The sequence below is a fragment of the Haliotis rubra genome, unplaced genomic scaffold (genome assembly GCF_003918875.1).
Source record: "Haliotis rubra isolate DU_JTF1 unplaced genomic scaffold, ASM391887v1 Scf318, whole genome shotgun sequence".
In the NCBI taxonomy this organism is placed as follows: Eukaryota; Metazoa; Mollusca; class Gastropoda; order Lepetellida; family Haliotidae; genus Haliotis; species Haliotis rubra.
The window spans coordinates 175,615-202,975 of NW_025766989.1; the positions used below are offsets into that span (position 1 = coordinate 175,615).

Sequence of the window (27,361 nt, forward strand, 5' to 3'; positions counted from 1 at the left end):
TGGATTCACAATTCAGAGAACATGGGATGCTGGTTGCCGGTTAATCTCTTCAGGTAAGGTCAGAAGAAATGCAATAATGGTATATTTTAGCTATATGTTAAAATTCAATAATTATGAGTAATTGTAGAGTTTGAAACATTTATCAACATTACACAAAGGAGATAGAAGGAAACTGTATTTGCTGTTAATCGTTATATAAACATACTTTGAAACTACAATGTAATGTATTTGAAGTTACGGGACTAAGTGTGATTATGAATTAGTTAGCATAGAAATACATCAATCACGTTTCTTATCAAAAACTATCAAAGATCCTTTCATATAGCTTTTATAAGTACATGTATTGTGTCCAGTATTTCAGTGGAGTCTTAAATTGAGGCTTGTAAAGCCTTTGCGTTGACACTTTATTCAACATTGTTTATAATATTCACACCATTTCAGAATATGTACTCATAAAGTTAAAACTTTTTTCAAAATGATATAATGTGTGAAAATGAGTAAATACTGACATATACGTGTGTCCAGACGCTACAAACGGACTGTTTCTCACAAACCTGTGGGTACGAAACCCAGGTGAGGTAACTTGCATCAAACATTTGTGAGGGATCAAGTTCCAGGTCCGTGATTGGCTTCTCCATGGTGCTGAGATACATGTAAGGTCAGCGTATGACGGACTACTTTCGTGATTGTAAACCAGTTTGTGTCGAACTAACTTGCATCAGTGTCGAAACTTGATAGTTTTAGTTTGTGTTTCAGGTCCAATCTATACTACTGGAATAAAGTAACTGTTTATTAGTTGTTGTTACGCCCTTTGACACTAGGCATCGTGACACGCTCTTGAAGAGATGTAGTGTCAAAAGTCAGTTCACAAATACAGTATCGTGTGTGTTCGCCATTGGCGTTAATGCACGCGCGGGGGTAGCATGGTGGTTAAAGCGTTCGCTCGTCTCGCCGAAGACCCTGGTTCGATTCCCCACATGGGTACAATGTGTGAAGCCCATTTCTGGTGTCCCCCGCTGTGATGTTGCTGGAATATTGCTAAAGATGCCGTAAAACTAAACTCACTCACTCACTAATGCAAGCTTGACAACGACGACGCATAAACAACACTAAGCGATTCAAGAAAGCTTGGGGATTGTCAGAACAAACGCTTGCATCAACTAGCGCGATACATGACATCGATATCACACTTCATGTAAAGTGCTCTGTTACATAATCATTTAGGGTTATTTTTATAACTTTTCAAATAACTTTTATGTAATTCAAATTTGTGTTATGCACAGTTACTTTTTTCCGTTAGAATAGTTTCATCTTCGCTTTGATAATCAGCAGGAAAAACAGACATTTGTTGTGGAGTGTCACACTTGGGAAGAGTTTTAGTAGAACCATTGTTATGTACTCGGCGTCATTAATGAAGGGTCAAGCAAACTATTGGTAACACTATTCCTTAAAAGTTGTAAAACCTTCGTTTTTGTTTGAAATATATACAACTGACCGTATGGAAAAAATACACCAGACCATTGAAATGTCATTATTGCGTTCTTTCACGTCCGTTACATTCTGTTACAAATGGCACATTTTTATTCAATTTGTCAATATAGAAAACCACCTGCCACTTAAAGTCAATGACGTGAAAATCGCTCCTATCCATGGAAAGTGGAGGACGATACACATGCATTGATTTTTTTTCACTGTCGTTCACTGTTCAGGTACCTGTTTAAAATGGCAGCTTAAAATGAGGCGTGTTTTGACACTTGCTGAAAAGGGTCAGGCGACAGGCCTTTTGGATTCAGGTCAAACTCAGCAACAGGCTGCTGTTCGCTTTAATGTGAGTCAGAGTGCTATTGGTAGACTGTGGCAGAGATTTCAAGCCAATGGGTTCGTGGAATATGCACGTCGACCAGGTCGCCCCAGAGTCACAACAGTCCGGGATGATAGGCACATGATTAACACTGCGTCACGTAATAGATTCCTTAACGCAGCAGATCTTCAGACAGAACACTATCATGGTCGACCCTCTTTACTGCAAGACGACAACGTTAGGCCTCATAAGGACAGGACTGTCCCGGATTTCCTTAGGCAGCAGGCTGTAGAGCGGATGGAGTGACCACACACGCTCACTAGACTTCAACCCAATTGAACATGCCTGGGATGAACTCGGTCGACGTGCGTACGTACGTCACCTAGCACCAGTGGATCTCCCAGGACTCCGCAGAGCTCTAGGAGAAGAATTCTGCAAGCTTACGTTATGAACTTGATAAGGAGAGTGAGAACAAGCTGCACCTGTGTCTTGGACGCGCGAGGATGGTACTCAAGATATTGAATGGCCGAGTGCTTCATGTTTGACTTATGTCATTTTCAGTTTGGGGCGTAGGTCTATACAACTGATGTTTGCTGGTGCTGTTTGAACTTTTTGACTGAATGTCACGATGTGTCACGTTTGTTAAGACATTAAACATTACGATGACACTCTTAGTTCTATTATTTTCAGAAACCTTTCTTTACATGTGCTATATATCATTTGACCGTTTATGAATGACGCCTAGTATATTAAAGCGGGACTGTGATCATGACAATAGAAATAGATATAGGACAATCCGATGATAAAGGCGATGTAAGAGTGCGTAAAAAACAGATTACTGCAGTCGTGCCTGTCAGATACCAGTGATCTTACAACTTGTTAGATACGTTTTGAAACAAGTCGTAAGATAATGACACTCGTGTTGTAATGTGTCTCATGCATAAGTGCATGTGCATTCGCTGATTACATCATTTGCAACGTATGAGTTAAGATTATAAGATTACACGCAGTCCCTCATCAAGCAAAGTTATTCGAACACTAACACATGCAAATGCATGGTTAATGTGTTGACCTGAACAAACAAGAAATAGGAAACTTCAACATAATACACACACACACCCACCCCAATCCAACCCATAACCCCAAAATGTCAGACAACAGGAGTTGTTGTTTTTTTATACATATCAGTATCTTTGACGTTTCGACTTTTATTCAGAAATACTCAGCTGCATAGTTTCTTTTCAACAAGAGACCGGCTACGAATATCAGTAAGGGCAACCAGGACACAACTAAAAAATGTCTTTCTTTTTATGTCATGTTTTTATTTACCATTTGTTAAGGCATTTATAGGTACAGTACATGCAGTCAATGTGTGACGTTGAAAGGTACAATGGTGCTGATATACAAGGTATGCAAAACAATCAATGATATAGGAAAAGTCTGCAAATGCCATCAGATGGCACCATAACCTCACTTATTTATAGGTACATTACATACATTACTAGGCAATTTGTGACAATTGTGCTGATATGCATACAAAACAATCAATGATATTTTTGTGTGTGTGTGTGTGTACACATATGTACGTACATGTATGTGTATGTGTGTGTGTAAGTATGTATGCGTGTATGAGTGTATGTATGTATGTATGTATGTATGTATGTATGTATGTATGTATGTATGTATGTATGTGTGTATGTATGTATGTATGTATGTATGTATGTATGTATGTATGTATTTATGTATGTATGTATGTTTGCATGTTTGTATGTATGGATGGATGGATGGATGGATGGATGGATGATGTACACAACTAATGCACTCACTTGCGAACTCATGAAGTCACTCATGAACTCATGAAATCAGTCTTTGTTTATTTGCAAAGGGTCCATGTAGACCATCAGCCCATGGTACATAGAACATCTGTCCACAGAGTTTTAGTATTTAGTTGAACATATTATAGTCGGTGCAACACGTTTGCAACAACATGAAATGAGTCATGAACTTACGATCATAGCCTGATCATCATATCCAGTGTCAGAATCATCAGCAACGGTCCACACACATTCAGTACTATCAGCTGTAAAGAAATATTACACCTGGAATGAAACATATTTCTAATGTTCTCGATTTCGGTGTTAGCAGTCATGTCCACACTGTTCCTGATCCTTGCTGCATGTGTGACTGGGTGTTTAGCCATTGAGAGACACTACTACATCGCTGCCGTTGAAGTCCTCTGGGACTTTGCCCCAAGCGGAAAGGATCTGGTCACCCCTAAAAGGTAACTGATTCTTTAACAAAAACATATAGGACTATAACCAGTATGTGAGTATTATTTACTCCACTATTTGCTATAAATGAGAAAAGTTACACTGATAAACAGGAAAACTACTTCATGCATTTCATATAGACTAACGCTTAGTCTCTGAATATATATAATTCTAATAGTAACAAACAGGCCGGTTTAAATTGAAAAGGATCTAGACTTGCCTCATTTAGTGTTTGAGCATTGCACGAAACAAGAGGGCTAGGCAGTAGGGAAAATAATGTGGTTCAGGGACATTTCATACTATATATGTTCAGAAACGAACCCTCACAGTTAACCACAACTATTCTGGAAACGTGTTAGGATAATTACCCAGAACAGAATCATTTGGGTAATGTTACTTATGATTAATGATGTACGTGAATGATCCTATATCCATACATATCCATCCACAATCAGGCTGATTTCTTAACTTGAAATGTGAGTTGTCTGTCAACCCTATAATCTCTCGTTTCAGTAAGATTCAGTTCCAGTATGCTTGGGTGGCATATACCTGTGATGATTTAAAAGAAAAACCTTGAGAACAAAATGAGCTTTAGGACCTTTTATGCATACTTGGCCATAAAATATTTCTAGCAATGCACATCTTTACACCTAATATCTTTTAAGTCGAATCTTTGTGGCTGATTCCTATACATTGCAACGATATTTCAGTTAAAAGAATGGGTAAAACTGATTTCATGTTTTTGTAGATTAATGCTTAGTTGTAGCATTACAAACTGAGAGATTTTGTAGTAGGTTGTAGCAGACACTAGTGGTATTCAAGGGAATTGCCGACTGCCATGAAAATAACTAACATCATAAATCAGCATGTGATACATTATTGCACATTTTGTCCTTTGTTTATAGCTACAATGTCTCAAGTGATGCCGAGTTTTACCTGGAAAAAGGCCCGGATCGACTTGGACACGTGTACAAGAAAGCCATCTATAAAGAATTCACAGACGCCACGTACACCGTGGAGATACCAAAGCCAATATGGCTGGGATTTGTGGGTCCAATACTTAAGGGTGAAGAGGGAGATGTGCTTATCATTCATTTCAAAAACTTTGCGAAGAACTACACATATTCTATGCATGCCCATGGTGTGAAGTACAACAAAACCAGCGAAGGTAGGTGCTCGGTTGTCAAACACATATCCCTGGTGATTATAACTGAAGAGATAACGTTCTCCATAATTCAAAGAATCACATAAGGAAACAGTTATAAACGTCCTCCACGTAAGGGGGTGTTCTCTTTCAGTCTGAGAAGTATGGCATCTAGTTCCCTATACACACGCCTGCGTGTCTTGGCCAGAATCCGTCTGGGCACGTTTTGCTTTGTCTGTTGATTCAATGTTCCTGTTCGTATCGATGTCCACACCAGGGATCGTATCCTAATAACCATCTTGAGGGGTGGCATCACAACTTTAAGATCCTGATCGCCAAAGCCCACCCGAACGTCTTCCGTTTTGTCACAAACATCAAGAACATTGAATCAAAGTGTATTCTGTCAGGACGAAAAGAAAAATATCTAATTTAATCAAAAACACTATATAAATTATCTTCCCTCATTTGGAAGGAAGCATAACATTATTCTTTCATTTGTATTTGCATAAAAGAAGGGATTATCAAAAATGTGAAACAAACTTCCGTATACTATCATTTTACCAACACTGCGATATTGACCATGGAATAATGTAACGTTCACTTTGATTTCAGTGTAATAAATACGCGAGGTTCCTCATTCACACATACCATACAAACCGACAGCTCAATACAAAACAAGATTTAATCAACCAAATTCTGTACAATACAGCTTTCACTTCCTGTGCATACCACTCTGTTGGCGAATGTCTTTGGTGCATTACAGCGTTAGAGCGATGATCACATCGCGACATGTGGAACCAATCTACAGTTCTTCCAGAAGCTGTCTTAATTGACTTGGTTCATCTATTAACAAAGGAGTAGGCCTAGTTAATTGGAGAATCGTAACTGACTTGACACTCTCATCAATTAACAAGGGATTTTGTCTTAGCACGTACAAGGAACAATCATTTAGCATAACACACCAGGTATCTCTCTTTGTACATTCTCATATATCTCGGCTTTCCAAAAATGTAATTTTTTTAAAATCTCATCAATAAAAAAATAAAATTGTAAATGTCTAGTAAAACCTCATCTTTACAAAATTGTAAATGTCTTGTAAACCTCATCTTTTGAAAAGATTTACAAACTTGTAAATGTTAACTTTTTGCAGTTGTATTTACATGCGGCCGCCATATTGGTGGAATATTGCTGAATGCGGAGTTAAACAAAAACGCAAACAAATCAATACATCACAGGGGCGCTCTATGCTGATGGCTTCCACAACACAAATGCTGCTGAGGATTTAGTGAAGCCTGGTCACAGCCACATCTACAACTGGACCATCACCCCAGAGGCCAGCCCCACACCAGATAGCCCCGACTGCCTCTCCTGGATCTACCATTCACATGTCCATCCCAATGAAGACACCAACGCCGGCTTGGTTGGGTTCATATATGCTTGTAAACCTGGTAGGTTTGCTGGTGTAAACTATGTCAATGAGTATGGTTTTATGTCGCGATTAACAATATTCCTGCAAAATTACGACGGGGGAAACCAGAAACTGGATTGACTTATTTCGGGAATTGAACCCGTAATTTCGCCTTGACGAGTAAACGGTTTAACCGCTAGACGCCCCTACTGCTCCACTATTAAAGGAACATTAAGTGGTTGCAGATGGCGTAGGTCATGCTATTAATGAGACAAGTACAGTGCGGTGCCTGATTTGTTAGATCTCACAGTTTCTGGATTCTCTGATAAGGGAAAATATGGAATGATTCCAAATCTCATGTGTCATTGCTTGTTTCCTATGTATTGTCATAACCCTCTGACTGACGAGCACCTGTTTGGGGCTAGAATGTGTTTTTGCACTGATTTGTCAATACATTTACACCGTTTCCGAACTTTTCAGTTCCGTACCTAACCACTTCATGTTGGCATATTTGAAGATAATTAGACACTAAAGGCCATTGTATAGAGCGGAATGATTTGACCTCTGCTAACTTGGATGTCTGATGGAGTGCCATGTCATACCCTACCATCTTATTACTGTTGGTAGATTGTTTAGACGCTACTGATCCTTTCATTTAAATGTGCAATTTCATCACTTTCACAAATGTGCCCGAGACACCTCTAACACAATATCGTTGCTCTTGTATATGAGTTTGTGATGTTTTTATGTGGGACATGTCCCTGTTCACGGTAGTGAGTGTGTTAAAATTAAAAGTCATATCGGCAGTATTTCAGCCATATTGTGACTATGAAAGTGGTAGGCCTGTCGACACTAAAAGAACTATACCATCACAGATTTAAACTTAAAACTGGCTTGTAACCATTGAAATATATATAAGAATTGGCTATAGATCGCTGCAAACTCATTTTACATCACCATACTAGAGACTATGGGGACTTCCAGAGCTTTTGCTACCAGCATGGATTCGAGATGAATTTCCACCATCGCTTCAGGTGTTCGCGGTTTTGACAAAAAAAATAGTCATGAATTCAACAACAAAGGATTCTTCGATTATAAAACGTGGTAGGAATAAACGTACTTTTAATGACGTGGTTTCACTTTCGTACTCAGGGGGACAATCATTTACAGTACTTCAACCACTTTCAGTGATACAGAATGTGTGTATTAACTATACATCTTCCGTTTGTCTGTTTATCAATGTATTCAGATTATTCTTAACGATAACTTATTGTTGCTCCAGGTACACTGAGCCGTCCGAATAAACAACGTCATTACGCCATTTACGTCAGCAAGGTCAACGAATTTAGAAGCTGGTACATATACGATAATATCAACATGTTCGCAGGAAATGTGTCTTCAATAGATTTGAATGACCAGCGTTTCCAGAAGTCAAACGCCATGAACTCATTCAACGGCTACATCTACGGGAACTTGCCGGGAATCAACGCTTGTCAAGGGGAGACAATCGTCTTTCACTTGGCCGGTCTTGGCCACACAACTGACCTGCACACACTCGCCATCAGCGGCCATACGTTTGGTCAGTTTGAACACAGGTATGATGTTGCATCATGAAATGAAATCAAACCTAACATCCCTTCATAATTTATGCCATTTCAAAATTTGTCCAATGTTTAAATTTGGGTGATGTAGTAGAATCCCATATATCAGCAATGGATTGAGTGAGTGAGTTAAGATTTAATGTCACATCGGCAATATTTCAGCCATATCGTGACGAGAACATATTTGACATTGAAATGTCATCAGTGGAGAGAGAGAGGGAGAGTGTGTGTGTGTAAGAGAGCGAAAGAGTGAGAGAGAGAGAGAAGAAGGAACAGAATAAGAGATCAAGAGAGAGAGAGCGAGAGAGAGAGAGAGAGAGTGAGTGAGTAAATATTATTTAACGCTTCAGCAAGGTTGCATGCAGCTATTCACTGCGAGGAATGTCATAAATTCAACTCCATGTTAACAAACTCAGTAAAATAACACATTCAAGGATACAAAGTGCCTATTAAAATAAATATCTTTATTTTGTCATACAATTTTATTTCTAATAAATGTGACAAAATCAAGTGGTCAGAATCTGTTCAAGAAAGGTCTGATAGGCGTGCTTACAAGTTATAAAAAACAAATCATAAATGCAATTTGAATATCCGTTAGATTCATCTTGCATAATGATGCATGTTAACAGGCAAAACTCAGTGCGTATCGAGGTGGCCCAGTTCGCTACCGTCACGATGCAGGCTCGGTCAGTTGGAAGATGGCTCATGTATGATCAGGTTACATCTCATTTTTACGGTATGTCCATTAAATGAGTAAATGTGTTAAGATTTTAATCCGCATTGGCAGTATTTCAGCCATATCGCGACTAAAACAAGTTCTAAATTCATGTTATCGTGTCCATGTTACCATGGACCTTCGACTTCCAGTATTTGATCATGAACCATGCTTAAGACACCTGGATGTGACACCCTTTTCAGCTGGGATATTTCTGAGTTAAACAGCAAACCGACCAACAAAACCGTGTCTCATCACGCCGAGCTTGTCATATGAGTGTCAAGCCTCATTTCAGACTCCCAATCCATGAAGTCGCTCCGAAGGACGTCGTAGAATTCGTTTTATGCACTTCCCCAGTTGCTTTAAAGCCTGACTACGGCATCCAGTTCAATTGATAAAGTTCCACCTTGCTTCTCCTTGTTCCTCCATGGGTTGCTGATCGTTTTGCAGCTGGTACAAGTGCATTTATCAACATTGGCACATGCAACAATCTGCTCTTCAAACCCAAAAGAAGGCTCCGGGGAGAATAAGGAAGTACTTCATCGCAGCAGAGGAAGTACTTTGGAATTATGCCCCCTCTGGGAAGGACCTGTACGATGGTGGGAGTCTTACTGAGGGGTACGTAGTATTTGTTATTCGTGCTGAGGCAGACCATTATTCTGTTGTCAAAAATACCAATTTCGTAGCTCTAAATATAACACGAAACTATTCATATATTTACCCTCCCGTGAATGTTGTATACAGTATCTTCGGTGTCTCAGAAATGTTGGCCAAAGGTCCAACGTGTAATTAAGAAGTTTATTAAGAATATTATTTGTTATGGAAAAAAACACTATCAAACTATTCACAAACTTACAGATTGTTATCCTACATCGACGCAGATATTATTTTTTTCAGATTTGCCCAAACATATTTCATGAGGAACAGAAAATTTATAGGAGGAACGTACAAGAAGGCTGTTTTTGTGGAGTTCACTGACAAGTCGTTCAAAGTACAAAAGCCACGAATGGAAGATGAAGAGCACCTTGCCCTCCTTGGTCCTCCCATCAAGGCGGAAGTGGGTGATGTCGTACACGTCTACTTCCTCAATCGGGCCTCACGTGGCTACTCTATCCATCCACAGGGAGTTCATTTCGACAAGGTCAACGAGGGCATGCTGTACAATGATAATCATCCAGGTGGATATTGCAGTCCTAATACATGATGTGCCAGTGTACCATACGATGGTTTAGAGGACTATCATACACAAAATGACCCGTGAAAATCCGGGTTTGAATTTGTCTTTCGCAACCTATGCTTGTCGTAAGAGGCGACTAACGGGATTGGGGTGAGGTTCGCAGGCTTGCATGAACAGGGGCGTAGCTACCATTATAAAAAAAGCCTGGTCTTACACATGATTATTGCTAAAAAAGGTTGGGCAAGCCCTCAATACTATCTAAATATAAAACTTTGCAACCTATCGGGCTACGCGCCTGATGAAGCATGTCACCGTATCCCTATTGTGTAGATAGATGGTCATGATGCCTGTCACTGGACTGTCAGCTCCAGAATAGATTATTTACAGACCGGCTGTGTCGAACAGTTGACTCATCTGGGGATCGGTTGGTCAAATTACATAGCAGGCTGATTCATTGTTTGTCACTGGAAAATAAGTCATAATAATAATGTACACAATGTGTACAGCGCCCTATATGATTTAGGAACTGAAACAATATAAGGCGCTTTACAGAATGGGTCACAAATGCTACTGAATGTAGGCTGATTTAAAGGGATGTTTTTTTACGCCCTTCTAAAAAATGTCATAACATGTTGAGAACTGACGTATTTGTTAAGTTGAACACTGTTACTTTGGGTGATGTAACACCTGACTAATAGGGGTGACCAGAACGGCCGTAGAATACGACGACAAAAAATATAGACTCCCATAGAGACCTTATGGTTATAATGTAGTTGACTGTAAAAAGTAACCAACAGCACAAACTCACTGTTGTGTCACTGTATATTGTATGTTACTGCTATCAGTAGCCCTTGCACCCTGACTGTCATTACCACGAGCTGGTTGGCCTGGAGGAGGTAAGCTGAAACGTACCTTCTCATTCCCATTATTCAGACAAATCCAAGAGTTTTGTGAAACCGGGGAACATGGTGAAATACCATTGGACTGTGCCAGCTGACATGGGACCCAAGCTGCATGACCCAGATTGCATCAGTCGCTTCTACACTTCCGGTGTTGACGTCATCAGAGACAGCTTCAGTGGCCTTGTCGGGCCTCTGCTGGTGTGTCGAAAGGGAGCCATAGGGGACAATGGCAGGCAGGTGAGTAGTGGACATGGAGCAGCTGCCGGTCATTTAGTGCAAGAAGCCTCCATCCGATGAAGTGAGTGAGTGAGTTAAGATTTTAAATAACATCGGCAATATATCAGCCATATCGTAACTAAAACTAGTTCTAAATTCATGATAAATACATAATATAATTTATAAATCCCTGTCAACGAAGGACAGTAAAATTACTAGATTATCACAGATTTGTTAAAACTAGATCACACAAAATTTAAATTATATACAAACAATTACTACTAGGCTGTTTCTCCAGAGCTGTAATAACGTGAATGTTTCATAACCCGTTTCAATAATGATGTCTTGTTCCTTTTTCCTCCAGGTTGGGGTCGACAAGGAGTATTTTATTTTATTTTCAATGATAGATGAAAACTATTCTTGGTATCTGGATGAAAATATGAAAATGGCTGGAGTAGACCCAAAACGGAATAAGTCGGACATTGAATTTATTGAATCAAATACCATGCGAAGTGAGTATTGACATTAGTCCCTGTATTTATGAGTGAGTGAGTGATTGAGTGAGTGAGTGGGTGGGTGGGTTCGGGTGGTTTTGGGCTCTTGGGTTGTTGGGTGAGTGAGTGAGTGAATATGGGTTTACGCGGCTTTTAGCAACATTCCAGCAATATCACGACGGGGCTGTATTTAGGAACAACTTGTTTCACTTCATTACGATCTACAACCAATCGCTATATTCTACTAACGATCTTTAACAATCTTTGCAATCCAAGGCTAATACACATTTTGGACTGATAGTAGACGATGTCACCAGAATTACTTGTGTCTCCCAGAAGACTTATGAGAGTTGTATGGTTACAACGTGAAACATTTAAAACCAAAATACTTTTAGAAAAGTGATCAAAATATTTGTGATTAAACTATTTTTCGTAGATTGTATATTTGAGTAAGAAAGTATAATCAGTTACGTTCTGAATCATGGGAGCCGTGCCAGATTTCCACATGCCAAAAAGGGTTACACAAACAACGTGATTTAGGCTCCCAGTTTTCAGATGTATATCTTTGTTCAAACCTTGGTGGTTGAGTGGGTTAGATCGGTGATTTTATAGGCGATTTGATGACTTCTTGTATATTGTTCTTGAAAGGCATTTAGGACTTGGACAAACATGGACAATTTGTACGGATAATAACGTCTTTTTATTCTTTATCGCTAATTATTGCCCTGTTAAGAGGCGAAAAGGATAGAGGCGCAAGATTTAGCTCTGAATATCGTGATAAAGAGGAAAACAGAAGTTGTTTTCGATTAACGTGTCATGAATTCGATTTCTTGTATAGTAACAATATATATGAACATTCCTCATGTCCATGATATGGCCATATTATACAAACCTTAGAGGTTTAAAGCAATGTACCTTTCAGTTTATTGCAAAAGTCACCTTCATGTGATTGTTTCTAGGCATCAATGGACTGATGTACGGCAATCTCCGTGGTCTCAACATGTGCAAGGGGAACCGTATCAAGTGGCATGTATTCGCTTTGGGCGGGTGGAATGACCTTCACACTCTGTATATCCATGGTAACGAGTATGTGAATCATCATCAGCATAAGGTGTCAACAGGACTGGTCCCTGGAGCGCTGAAGACTTTGACAATGCTTACAAGTAATACTGGTAAGGGCCACACACACGCACGCACGTACGCGTAGAGAGCGCTCATAGATTCATTGGATTTTTTTAAATTTACATCGACTTGAAGAGTGCATTTTGGTGCGAAGGTTTCAAAAAGCTTTAGGCCTGTGAAGGGTGTGGCCGAATATGCAGCATATGTGATTAAAATTATGTCCAATGCATTTCCATGTTTGGACATGTGTGTTCTGTCCAGGTGAAAACTTGATGCGCAGGGTTCGTTTAAATATTCTGCAATCCACTTGTAGTGTTATCGGGTGGGTCGGTTTCATCCTTATTCAAGAGAGATCCATGATGTATGAGGCATCGTGTAATTAAACAAATATTTGTCTTGTTTCTCATGAGTAAAGACAGTGTTGTGTCGTTTTTATTAACATGGCACCAATACATATATGTAGCAGTTTAGACTTGAGGATTATAGCGTATCAACTGTAGTAAGTTATAAAATATGAGATTTCGTACTAGCATTGTTGTACTAGGAACTTGCCCTTTGTGTTACCGAACAGTAAATGACTTCTTTTTTTGGTTCTTTTTTTTGTTTTGGTTGCTCTATTTCTAATCTTCTGATTAGGAATAGATGAACATGAATAACATGTCATATAACAATCTTATGGCAGTTAACTTTATGTTTAAGGTGTGTGGGGGATTGAATGTCATGCAAATCTTCACTTCCGAGGTGGTCTGAAAGCAATGTACAGCGTTAAGGAGTGTGCACCTGGCCCATCCTCCACTTCTGCGCCCCTTCGGGGTGTTGAACGTGTGTATTTCATACAGGCAGAGGTGGTGGAATGGGAATACGCCCCGGATCACAGAGATGAAGTTAGCGGTGAACCATTCAACACTGAAGGGAGGTATGTTGACCTGTAGAGGTCATTGTGAAGTTGGATAGTTCTGTGGTTTCATCGATATAACCCCTGCCATGTAAGCAATGGGTCCTTGGTTCAATCCCGACCGTGTCATGTCATATGGTTTAAGCACATTTTTATTCCCAAAGAATCTGGTTTGGTAAACGAGCAAAACTTTGCTTAAATTAATTACTCACCATATCATATATGTCACACGCAAGAAGCATTATGTATTTGTAAATTGTGAACTCAAATAGAGAAAGAGATGCTTGAAATTGGAGAGACATTGAAACAGGGGATCCTTGGGAACAGGGAAAACTGAAAGAAGAAGCGGTAAAATCCATCCTAAATTTACAAAAGGTTACAAGCTTTGTAAATATTGTCTTTACTAAATTTGTAATCTTTAGTAAATTCATGTTTGATATTGACATATTGTAATTTTTTGTAAATCACCATTTTATTTCTTGTGAACCAGTCTGGGTCATGATCCACAAATCGTCCGAAGCGCTACGACATTCGTAAGCCTATGATAAACTATAAAGGCTTGAGAGGTCGTAACGAACGTTACGAACGCTTTGTGTATCGGTGCCCTGGACCAAAGTATCAAGTGATCAATAACGTCAGCATCGGTCGGCGCAATTAGGATGCGATGACTTGGGTCAACCAAGTCAGCGAACCTTGCCATCCGATCGCCTCTTTCGACAAGCATAAGTTGATGGCGACCAATTCTAACCCGGACATTCACGGGTTGTGGTGAACTTAGGAAACTCTGTTTTAAAAATTGTAAATATTTGTAAATCACCTTTTTGTCTTGTAATGGTTCTTTACCATAAATGGCACTAAGCATGTCGGGAACAAAACAAAGGTTGTTCGGCTCGGAATCAGTATACTGTGTCTGAGGGGTATCCATGTAAAATTGCCTCATGGTGCCTGAGGGGCTAGTACGAAAGCCTATTTGAGCCACTTTTGTAACGCGTTCTTGTCATTTCTATTATTTGTATATTTTTTCGAAATTTTGAGGTTTTCCTCTTTTCTTCGATTAGTACTTATTATTACTAATTCATAGGTAAACTGATGGTGATCTAGCCCTTTGATTACTGAAAAAGGTAAATTAGGAATAGTGATTTTGTTTTCTTGCAGACCGGGTCAAATGTATACCAACCATACCGACATCCTACTTGGAACCAAATACATCAAAGCTGTGTACAAGGAATATACTGATGCCAAATTCCGGAAACCAAAGAGAAGAAAACCAGACGAGGAGTACTTAGGCATTTTAGGGCCACTTATCCGTCTCAATGTTGGTGACACTTTAAAAATTGTATTCCGTAATAAAGCCATGAGACCCTATTCAGTTCATGCAGAGGGACTTCATTATAGCAGCGTTCGTTCTGCTGCTTGGGACCCAAGCGAGCGTGATCAACCAATTGCAGATCCTGGGAAAACGGTGACATATTTGTGGAAGGTGACAGCGGATGTAGGACCTGGAGAGGGTGATGCGCCGTGCGTGACGAGGATGTATTACTCAGACGTTGACGTGGCTGCAGACACAAACTCCGGACTCGTGGGACCCCTGGCTATATGCAAACCGGAAGTGCTGGGAACGGATGGAAGACGAAGCGACGTTGACAGGGATTTTGCCGTATATTTTGCCATGTTTGATGAAAATCTCAGCTGGTATATAGATGAAAATATTAACACCTTTGCCGGGCGTCCAGACTTGGTGAATCCGACTGACTTATCATTTGTGAACAGTAATCATATGCACGGTAGGCAAATTTACTTTGTCTAGTGAGTGTCCGAGATTATAATATTACTATGAGCGTTTTAACAATTTTATTGCATATATTAAGTTCATGATGTTGATCACTGGATCGTCTGGTCCAGACTCGATTATTTACAGACCACCGCCATATAGCTGGAATATTGCTGAGTGCGGCGTTAAACAACGAACCAACCAACCATGATGTTTTCACTTTATCCAATTTGAAGACTGCCACATGTCGTCTTCTCAACAGCAAGGAGCCAGCCATTAGTTCCCTTTCCACGAAGAATGGTTCAAACATATTTTATTTAACAAAACTATGGATCGGTAAGCAAGCCGTAATGTACTGGCTTATGGGATTGCCTGTCCATTACAAGAATTTGGAACTGGATTTAAATAAATATATATGATCATAATGGGGGAAATGTGTGGGTACCACTGACTGATATATGAGCAGAATTTCTGTCAAACATCATTGAGTATTTATCCAGTCCTTACTTTGCAGATCTATTAGATTTCGCGATAAGTAAGTGGACAGATCCAAAGATATATGAATTAACCCAATAATGTCTTTGACATTCTTCTTAACTTGCTTATATGGCACAACGATGATCATTATTGTTAACTTTTTAAGAAAGCGTGTTTTAATGTACTATTTTTAAGTCAATAGTCTCTAATACCTTCTCCGGTGGACTTATTGTATTTTAGGTTTTATCAAAGGGCTTTCTTTGTCCTTCCTCTGTTTTTAGAAGTGCAATCTGTATGAGAAAACGTAACTTAAAGGTTACTAATTCTTTTCAAGTTCGTTATTGTTCATGACCTTTAAAATAATGCATGAACATGAAGAAGTCATGAAAGTGAAATATTGTGACATTATATATATACAATTAGGAAGGATGACAATACATCAGAAAATTCTTGATATACACAACTTAAATCTATAAGGACTTTCTATGTCATTAATTTCATTACAATCTGTCTGTTTTCAGTGATTAATGGATACATGTTTGGAAACGCCATAAGTCCAACAATGTATGAAGGAGAGCGGATCGACTGGTACATGATGGCGCTAGGTTCGGACTTCGACCTTCACTCCATTCATTTCCATGGTAACGTGATGACAGAATACAGTGACACGTGTCGTATAAATGACGTTAGTCAGTTATATCCAGGGATGTTCATAACAGTGAGGATGGCCGCCGACAATCCAGGAACCTGGCTCTATCATTGTCATGTGAACAACCACATCATTGCTGGAATGGAGGGGAAATACAGAGTCATCCCAAATACAACCAGACATGGACCAAATGTCAAAGATGTGAAAAATGTCAAAGACGTAATTATTTAGATAAGGATTAAAATCAGTTTTGTCATTGTTTTGTCCCTAAGCATCACATTCTCACTATTCTTACCATACAATTTGGTGAGGACATGGACCAAATGTCAAAAATGTACAAGAACTTGAGACTAATTGGATGTATATGTTCCATTTGAATTCCTGTTCATGTATATTTTTAATAATATTATTGTTATTATAGAATATTTATATAGCGCACATATCCATGCATCTAGTACGTGCTCAAGGCGCTGACATTTTTCCCCTCGATCACTGGACGTCAATCTCAACGGCACATCGTATTATAAATCTCAACTCCCCGGGGATCATACAACTCTTGCAGTCACTAGGTGCACCGAGTTATTGAGGCTTTCCCATCCTTACGAGGTACCGATTCACAGTACTAGACCCATAGTCACAGTACTTTGTCCAAGTTCACTGCACGTTGCTGTATCCGTAACTAGGTGTTTGCACGTATTCATGTGGCCACCATCTGGTCATATACCAACGGATTCGTGGGTTCTTGTAACTGCACAGGGCTGTGTACTGTACACTAGGGGTTGTGACAACACTGAAAGACTCTGCACACAAAGTTGAATCCAAGGTTTTCACCCCCGGTCACAGATGGGCTTGATCCCGTCACCTCAAGCTCGCCGGATCACTAGCCTAGCGCCTTAGCCAGCTCGCCTACCATGCGAATGTATGCATGCTTATATAAATGCAGCTTTAAATGCATTTCAAGACAGTAATTATTCAGATGAGCATTAAAATCATGTTTTGTCATTTTGTTGTCCTTTCTGTCCTCAGAAATCACATTCCCATTATCCTTACGTTACAATTTGGTGAGGACACATAGTGAATCTCCACACAACGATATACTGATTGTAGTGAACTGCAAGGGAGGACAAAGTGAGAAAGAAGATCAAATACAATAAAAATCCGCGCATAATGTCCTACCTCAGTATGTAAACGATAACTGCAAATCATTAATAAATGTAAGAAATGTGAAAATATCTGTGTTCATCTCGCACCATTAAGACATTCTTGCAAATATTTTACTTATCCGATTGTGCTTCTCTGATCCGTTATCTGATCGAAATTTAACAACAGTATCTTGTTGTCAGTGAATTATTGAATCGTGGTGCCAGGATTGTTGTCAGTGAATTACTGAATCGTGGTGCCAGGATTGTTGTCAGTGAATTATTGAATCGTGGTGCCAGGATTGTTGTCCGTGAATTATTGAATCGTGGTGCCAGGATTGTTGTCAGTGAATTATTGAATCGTGGTGCCAGGATTGTTGTCCGTGAATTATTGAATCGTGGTGCCAGGATTGTTGTCAGTGAATTATTGAATCGTGGTGCCAGGATTGTTGTCAGTGAATTATTGAATCGTGGTGCCAGGATTGTTGTCAGTGAATTATTGAATCGTGGTGCCAGGATTGTTTTCCGTGAATTATTGAATCGTGGTGCCAGGATTGTTGTCAGTGAATTATTGAATCGTGGTGCCAGGATTGTTGTCCGTGAATTATTGAATCGTGTTGCCAGGATTGTTTTCCGTGAATTATTGAATCGTGGTGCCAGGATTGTTGTCAGTGAATTATGGAATCGTGGTGCCAGGATTGTTGTCAGTGAATTATTGAATCGTGGTGTCAGGATTGTTGTCCGTGAATTATTGAATCGTGGTGCTAGGATTGTTGTCCGTGAATTATTGAATCGTGGTGCCAGGATTGCTGTCAGTGAATTATTGAATCGTGGTGCCAGGATTGTTGTCATATGTTTAGTGTGAAATATATAAGGGTTTGACGATGACAGCAGATTCAAACTAACAAACACCATTTAATGAACATACGTGACAATACTTTATCATACTTTTCACGTACCGCATCACCTTACATGAACATTATAATCAACATTAAAGCTTCTTCCACACCTGTATAATGTATACATGTATCAGACATGTCTACAACACACATAAATAGATCAGCATGAGAATTATTTTCAAGATACTGCTAGCTATTATACAACGAAACAATATATTAAATATCGCGAAGGCAACAATAACGCGTATATGTATGACAATTATTTACATGTTATGCAATCAACACCACAAACCGCGAGGAGATAAACGCAAATTGCTTCTGCTGCTCAAATATCTATCGTTCCACTCTAAATATACAGTATGTTTAATCATTTTACAATTCTGATTAATTAAATGAAAACGCTTTCATTTTAATTCAATCAAACCATCCTAATAAGTGGTAATGATTTAACAAAAAATCATATAACATGTCTGAAAAACATTTAAGAGAATTCATTCCCCAACTGTTTGAAGAAACCATGACAACAGAAAAGTGATCTGTTTTCCTTAATATAAAAAATTGGACATATCCATACAGCCGAAGTGGTGTTGAAGTGTTCTACGTGAGTGTTGGAAATGACTAAAAACAAAAATACAATTGAAATTACATTCAGTTTGTTTGACAGGAACCCAGCACAAGGTGCACCATTGATTTAACGTTCAACTGGCATGATGTCGCTAAGGGTTTGTTTGCATATCTATTAAATCTTAAGGCTGACGAATGTCCAAACAGCCATTGTTGAGTGCAGCTGTCTGAAATGTTTTGTTATTGCTGAACATGGATAGAGAATACCAGACATGTATAATGAATGTACGTCGCTCAGGTAGAACACTATTATATGGAAATGCTTTCTGAAGTTGCTCAGGGAAATCACTGAAAAGTTTTCAATTTGACATCAAACACCGAAGTTTCTTGAGAAGCACCTACAGGATAAATAGATGCAAGCTGGGTTTGAAAGGGTCGCGGACTTAATGTTTGTTCAGGCAGCAAGCACACTTTCACTGTTTTATGCAAATTGTGTGAGGCCTGAGTGATATCGGTGGAGCTTGACATGATTACCGTTCCGTGAACAATTAGTGTAATTGATTTTCGATGATCCATTCTCGTAATTGTCACCGCTAGTTTGCCTCCTTTTAATCAGTGGCTGAACTGAACTGAACTTTATTCACTCAGGGTGCAAACTGCAGAATAAGAGGTACATAAGTAATATTTACATTTATACAACATAAAAATTATATACAAGCGGTATGATAGGTGCAATATACATTGAGCTATTTACATGTTAAATTATTGAAGGTATTTCTTAAATAAGGCCATAATTAGTTTACAAAATATTGAAAGTTTTCTTAAAGTTCCTAGCTAATTAGTGTTAAAATAGGATATTCATTTTATACATATTTGGTTTAATAAAATAGTAATACTTATGGATATATTTTTCTCTTTCTAATTCTAATTTGGAACATATATATATATATATATGATGAAATTCGTCACCAATATAATTTAGGTTACACATTTTACACTTTCTATCATTTACCTGGATTCGTCACCATCTACCTGTCTCAACTGGAGGAAAATTATTGGAAGTTCGAAATTTTAACAAGTTATTGTAATGCAGAAAAATTCGCTAATGTTCAAAATTGAGAGATGGTATTTTAAAAATGTTATAAGTGGTTGCTATAAGAGGTTTCAATTGTTGACATCCATGTTTGCTGATAAATACCTTTTAATTACTTTTGAAAACAGTTTTAAGCCAAAATATACTTTTAAAATGTTGTGATTTCCAGTTGAAACTCAGTCCAAGATCATCGAAAATTCTCTCAAGGTAGATTATCCATTTATGTTCACACTTGCCAAATATATAATCGTTGAATATTAATTTATATATTAAGAAGTAAAATTTTGACGATTTTCCGATAAAAAGTTTAGCCCCAAAACATACCATTCTGCTTTTAATAACATTTACAAGTGGGAATCTACCAAACTCGAAATATGCCATAAAGTTAGGTGAACTTTTCCTGAGAGATACTAAATATTTGAGAAAGCGTAGATGAACATTGTCAAAACAAGAAGTATTTTTTAACCCCCCAGACCTCAAATCCATATAAAAGAATCGGGGTGACCATACAACCAAACGATTTCAAATGACAATCAGTGGAAAGTTTAAGTTTTCTACCTTGGCCTAATACGAAAAACATTGCTTTTACTGCCTTTTCAACCAGTATACGTTTCGTTTTAGTAAATTTACTATTCTTTTGTAGTGTAATACCAAGATACGGATAATAATCTACATTTTCGAGCATAGTATCTCCAATATTGAAACTTCTTTTATATTGTTTTTGAGATCCACCGAAAATAAGAATTTTGGATTTGGATGTGTTAATTTTAAGCTTCCGGTCAGGGTGCTTGTCAAAGGAAGTTTTAGCCATGGCTTTGGCTGTCATGTTGTTGGTAGCATATGCCTGTGCATAGCTCATACAGTGACCCATGCCAACTAACACACAATGTTTTCCCCCTTTGCATGGTTCAAGGTTCAGCCTTGGATACTAACTCTAATGGCGGAGATGTCTCAGTTTACAAGTGGAGCTGCCTGATCTGTTGGAGTCTTCCAGCAGACGCATCTCCTGCAGCTTGTAATTCAGTCATCAACGTCGTTAGACTTATCTGGCCAGAGGAATCTCTTCCTCAAGAGTAACACAATTCGGTATCTTCCTTGGATGGCCCATGTTATCATGAAGACCTTGTCACATACTCGAGTAAACACAAACCCTAAATTTAAAAGTTAATATAATTTATTAACTAAATCTACCTTACTTACAATAGTTCATAGAGACTTGCATTCCCAACTTCATTCTCACATCACCAAACACACCCACATACGTTCCCCAACACACGCAAGCACGCACATCATACCTCACCATTCACCTATACTCACATACATTCACATCACAACTCACATCAACCCTCAAAATATCACAACACTACAAATGTCTTTTTAAAGAAACAAACAACAATTCATATCATAACGTTATATACATGGACGATGGAAGGATTACACAAATTCATTGAAAGCACAAATCAATAATTATTGTATACTGTACAAATCACTGTCGATGTTGTTATCACCACATGTGGGATTTTCAGACAGTTCAGGTCTGTAATGGTAGGTTAGGGGTCCTTCCCCTGCAAGTAAATCTTTACACACTTCGGCGGCATGTCACTATGATCCCTGCTGATCGGTCGGTACATCCTTACTGGCGGGGCACGTTACTCTCCCCAGACACACAGATGTCAGTTCACATCACAGCCGGCATGTCAGGATCGATCCCTCACGATACAGGGATAACAGCCAACCTGACACACACATACACTTTCCAACTGGTTGCCAACTCACAACTTTCAAATCAGTCCTTATATACCCCCAAACTACTTGATTGACCCCAAGCTTATTATCCAGATCTCATACTGCACACCTCCAACACAAACAATCGCTCACCGCTTACATCACTGCTCTTGCTCGCAAGTCCTCACTCCAAACCTGTCACACCTCAAATATACCTCAAATATATGTCTCAAACAGACATTACACTACTTGTGATCTTGACAGACCTTCTAATGCATCTTTAATGTAGTCTACTGTTAAAACCAACTGCTGTCTAGTTTGTCCATTGATCAACACTTGAAATAATTTTCTGCTCCAGATGTAGATTTCTGAAGATCTTGAGCAACGCTGAATGGATAGTGGAAGAACAGAAGTCCTGTCTCCTTGGTCTGCTGGTGGACTGTAAACATCGTGTCCATTGTCGTAAGATATTGTCTTGGTCCTTTGTTTTGACATCCTGGCTGAAGGTAAACCAATAGTGTCTATGTTGTCTTCCTGAGTAACATCGGTCTGCATGCATAAACTCTCAACATAATGATGGGTATGAATAACGTTACACAGAGCCTTACAGATTCGCCTGACATGCTCATGCCCATGTTCTGGTAAACGTTACATACCATCTGCATCAAAATCATAGATTGCCAAGGCTGCTAGCTATCTATGGCTTGTTGTGTCAACCGTAGCTGAAGTTAGAATGTAGGTCATCAGTTGTTGCTGTATAAACTCTGAACTTGGTACCATAGAGTTAATTTTAAACTTTTCAGTCATTGCCCACTTCAAAGGCAGAAACTGAGGATAATGTGTAGAATAGTACTTCTCAGCTTTGTTTAGTCCCCTACTCTCATACACAATAACTCGCTTCTTTCCATCTTGCTCTCGACAGAGAACAGAATGTCCGTGTAGACTAGCATCTGCTTGAAGCTCAAATGGTAGGCTGTAATCTGCGTTGGTCTGAATAGGAGTTGTTCAATGCGCTGTCTTGATCATATCTACGTCTGTTCATTCACTTCCTTTCGTGTTCTCCGTGTCTGTGTTGGTGGAGGCATAAGACTTGACAGTGGCTTGGTTGGTGCAGCAACATTCTTCAGAAATATTTGGTAATACCCTGCAAATCCAAGAAACTGCGTCACATCTGTATGATTCTTTAGTGGAGGTCATGTCTTGATCGTTTCAGTTTCAGCTGGATCAGGTTCGATGCCTTTTCCTGATAGTATTTATACTAAGTCCTAAGAGCTTCATCTTGCCTTTGAAGAAACCTCACGTATCTGCTGCGATCTTGAATTCACTGTCTCTGATTCTCTCCTTCTTCAACCTTTCCAGATGTTCGTAGAAGGTATCAGCAAAAACAATGACATCGTCCATGTAGATAAGTCATATCTTCAGGAGCATATGTTCTAAACAGTCGGCACCCTTGAGGAGCAACCTCCTCGTGGTGGCTGCTGGGTAACGCCAATGGCTCTTCGCCCCCGTGTGGACCCGGGGTCAAATAGGTCCACAGCACCCCAATGCTGGTTGTAAGAGGCGACCAAATTCGGCAACCCGTTTGCCGTGGGTTGCGTCCCTGTGTCGGCAGAGGAAGGGAGTCTGGTGGTTGAGGATGACGGAACCGGTGTTCAATAGTGTTCAATAATCCAACACACCACTTCGACCCTAACTTTGCCTAGACGGGTGGTAGAATAAGCTCGAATCTACCAATCGGCTGGTCACGCCTTGCTCTGTGCATGGAATGTTTATACAAAAGTTGGTATTTCATAACACGTTTGGCCATTTTCAAAATGTTAAAGGTCACATGCAACGTAAAATACAACTTTGCAGATTCTGATACCTTTCGGTATGGACTTACCGAAACAAATCATCAAAAATGCAAATTCAACTTATAAAGTTGAAAAATAACGCAATGAAAAAAAACGCGCGAAATCGTAGTTCAAGCGATTCACTAATTTTCCCGCGGCGCTTGGGGGAATTCAAGTGGTTTCAACAGCTGGGCTGCGCTCATAGCACATGCGCAGTGAAATAGGTTCGCGCAGGTTGGAAGCGGGTTGTCCTGTGAATACTGGGTGAAGGCTTTGATGTGAGCTATTTTTCTAATATTTTGTTGATATTTCACAGGCGCGAGCTTTTATATGTAGTAGATTAACTGTTTATATTATTTCATTTGTCTATTTCACCACACGTTCTTCTTACCGAGTCACTTTCTCAGTTCGATACTTAAAAGCAATGTCATTATTTAGCGTTGACAGAATTTCTAACTGTGATATAGATATGTCGTTGTCACAGACAAAATTCAATGTCTCTTTTCTTGACACCTATGTGTCTGCCTGCGTGTCTGCTAATGACAATATTCAATACACAACTTCGATCACTGACCACATGCAATTTGAACTTAACACCTATCAGGCTATACACCATAAACAAAACGCATTGATTTATGGCCCGAGTTCGGTCTCTGTCACATTATGTAATTACACAGACAGGCAGGTGTGATACTTGTACACATCACATGTTATGACGTCTGTTGATTGCAAAATGTTATACACAAAAAAATAGCATGTATTTACAAAACCCAACATCTCTATATATACACACACAATGAGCCGTGAGGGCATCTGCTAATGAACCAGCCGTTACACTTGAGTGCACACCTACCCGCTCTGACTGGGTTCGGTATCCTGGCTGCTTCGTTTCTTGGGAAGTAAACCAAAGTACGAAATATTGCACTTTTGATTTGCGATTGTACGCTTATAATTTTGTTTATATATTTTTTCATAACCAGCAATGTATATTATATGTCATGAATAAGTGATAATTGTGTTTTAATTAGGTTTGATTTTTGGTTGCATGTGACCTTTAACTGATATTCTGCCAAAACAAATTAGCCTTGCAGACCCATACACAGAAGGCGGTGGCTCATGGGCCAATCTGGTGATGCTGATCTCCGATTTCTGTACGTCTCCAGTTGGTTGTCATGGGCCGAACCATCCTGACCTTTAATCTGGTAGACAGCTACAGCATTTTATGTCAAATTCGCTGGAATATAACACCCCCCTTATCCCTGGTCTTTGCAGCTTGGAGATCCGCTGCAATATAAGATCGTCCTTGTAGACACTCCATGGAGGGTGGGGAACCACATTACTTACGACATGGCTTCCCAACACCCAGGTTCAAAATGAAGACACATGGATTCTGACACTTCCTCGTCTGACGAGAGTACGCCCTTCCGATCCGGTTCTCTCCTGATAGAATGTACTCGGAGACAACAATCCTTGAATCTCCTCAAAATACAAGATATCAAGGTCGCTGTCTCAGCGCACAAAACACTTAACTCGTGTAGAGGCATTGTACAGGACAGAGCTCGATGTCTGTCTGAAGTCTGACTGAAGAACAAATTGTCCAGCAGTCCGTCACAGCCGTAAAACGATTCACTTTAAAAAAGGACGGTGTTGTTCAACCAACAAACACCTATCTCTTTACGTTCGCGCGAGCAAAGATTCCTGACTCGATTAGAGCTGGTTATTGTAGCATTGGTGTGGAGGTGTATGTCCCCAATCCACTCCGGTGCTACAACTGCCAAACGTTTGGACATGGATCCAAGATCTGTCGTTTCTCTGCTGTTTGTTACCGATGCAGTGACAAGCGTGAGGGCAATGACTGCACTAAGGAAGTGAAGTGCACAAACTGCGGTGGTAACCATATGGCCTCTTCCAAGTTTTGTCCAGTGTGGCAACGCAAATCCGAGATCCTAAAGACCAAAGAAAATGTCTCCTTTCATGAAGCTAAGAAGAGGGTTGCAAGTTTAACTGTAGCCCCTTCAACCATCCCCTACTCTTCTGCTGTCCCCCGTCCTTCTATCACTACTACAGCTATCTCGTGTCAGACCGATCTGACATGGGTCACATCTTCTCAGCCAACTAAACTCAACACAACTCAGCCACTCCATCTCCAAAACCAAAAGCCAAAACTTCTGAATCACAAACACCAGAACAAATGCCAAAAACAGAAACAGACATTGCGCGCCACAAAGGGGGAAAAAGAAGCTACAGAGACTAAAGCAGGTTGAGCTACTGCATAATCCAAAACCAAATGCCACCTCTCCTTTAGAGGCCCCCGTCGAGGTCGATAACCCCTTTGGCCCTCTGGATATGGAGGTCACTCCATCTCCACCTGACACCAATAGGAGTTCATCAAACGCTTCCTCACGGTCACGTGACATGTCACCAGTGGAAGCACCATGAATCCTCAAAACATGATTCAATGGAATTGCAGAGGACTTAAGAATAATTTTAACTAATTACAGTTATTGATTAAAGACTTCAAACAATCCGCGTTTTGTCTCCAGGAAACCTACCTAAAATGGACTTATAAATTTGACATCCATCGGTACAGTTCCTACCACTCCTTTTCTCCTCCAGGTGTTAAAGCTACAGGGGGCACTTCTATCCTGGTGAGGCAGGACATCCTCCATAGCCCTGTTTCACTTAACACCAATCTACAATCTGTTGCTGTCTGCATGACGCTGAACATAGGATTTACACTATGTTCACTCTATCTTCCTCCTTCTTCAGCTATCCGCCTAGCAGATCTTCAGAACTTGTATGATCAACTCCCACTGCATAATCATGGGCGACTTGAACGGCCACAACCCCCTATGGGGGAGTTCCGATACAAACAACATGGGGAAAGTTTTTGAAGATTTTCTCTCAAACAATGATCTGAGCATCTTCAATGATGGATCAAACACTTACCTCCATCTGAACCTACTCTGCTCTTGATATATCACTTACAGATTCTAATCTTTTAAACGAGTTTGAATGGTCGGTCCACGATGACCTTTGTGGAAGTGACCACTTCCCAACAATTTACAATTCCCTTACTCCTATCAATCCGGCGAATGAACCACATTCAACAAGGTGGAATTTTACTAAGGCCAATTGGCCATTATTCCAAACCCTATGTTCTGAAAACCTTAAACCTGACAATTTCAGGAATGTTCCTGATCCCAAGGAACTATTTTCAGTCGTCCTACATGACATTGGAGACAAAACCATTCCTAAGTCCTCTGCAAACCCGCAAGTACGCAAACCATGGTTTGATGCAAACTGCAAACAAGCTAGAAAACATAGGACGAAGGCGGAAAAGCATTTCCGACAACATCGTACTGTGCATAACCTGAATGCTGTTAAAAGGACAAATGCCAGGGCAAAACGTACCTTTAAGCAAACTAAACGCAGATCATGGATGAAATATGTGTCCAAAATCAACT

The 27,361-nt window shown here is 39.7% G+C and overlaps 1 protein-coding gene across 1 annotated transcript in view; it reads left to right on the forward strand.

Moving 5' to 3' along the window:
- The first annotated feature begins 3,948 nt into the window (after window positions 1-3,948).
- LOC124283600 (hephaestin-like protein) overlaps window positions 3,949-27,361 on the forward strand; it is a 61,602-nt gene continuing 38,189 nt past the window's right edge. Inside the window, exons 1-12 of the mRNA XM_046719589.1 lie at window positions 3,949-4,082; window positions 4,977-5,239; window positions 6,451-6,663; window positions 7,906-8,218; window positions 9,390-9,557; window positions 9,837-10,117; window positions 11,050-11,255; window positions 11,599-11,746; window positions 12,688-12,900; window positions 13,550-13,766; window positions 14,901-15,529; window positions 16,515-16,634. Of these exons, the coding sequence (XP_046575545.1) occupies window positions 3,949-4,082; window positions 4,977-5,239; window positions 6,451-6,663; window positions 7,906-8,218; window positions 9,390-9,557; window positions 9,837-10,117; window positions 11,050-11,255; window positions 11,599-11,746; window positions 12,688-12,900; window positions 13,550-13,766; window positions 14,901-15,529; window positions 16,515-16,634 (2,905 nt within the window). The remainder of the gene's footprint in view (window positions 4,083-4,976; window positions 5,240-6,450; window positions 6,664-7,905; window positions 8,219-9,389; window positions 9,558-9,836; window positions 10,118-11,049; window positions 11,256-11,598; window positions 11,747-12,687; window positions 12,901-13,549; window positions 13,767-14,900; window positions 15,530-16,514; window positions 16,635-27,361) is intronic.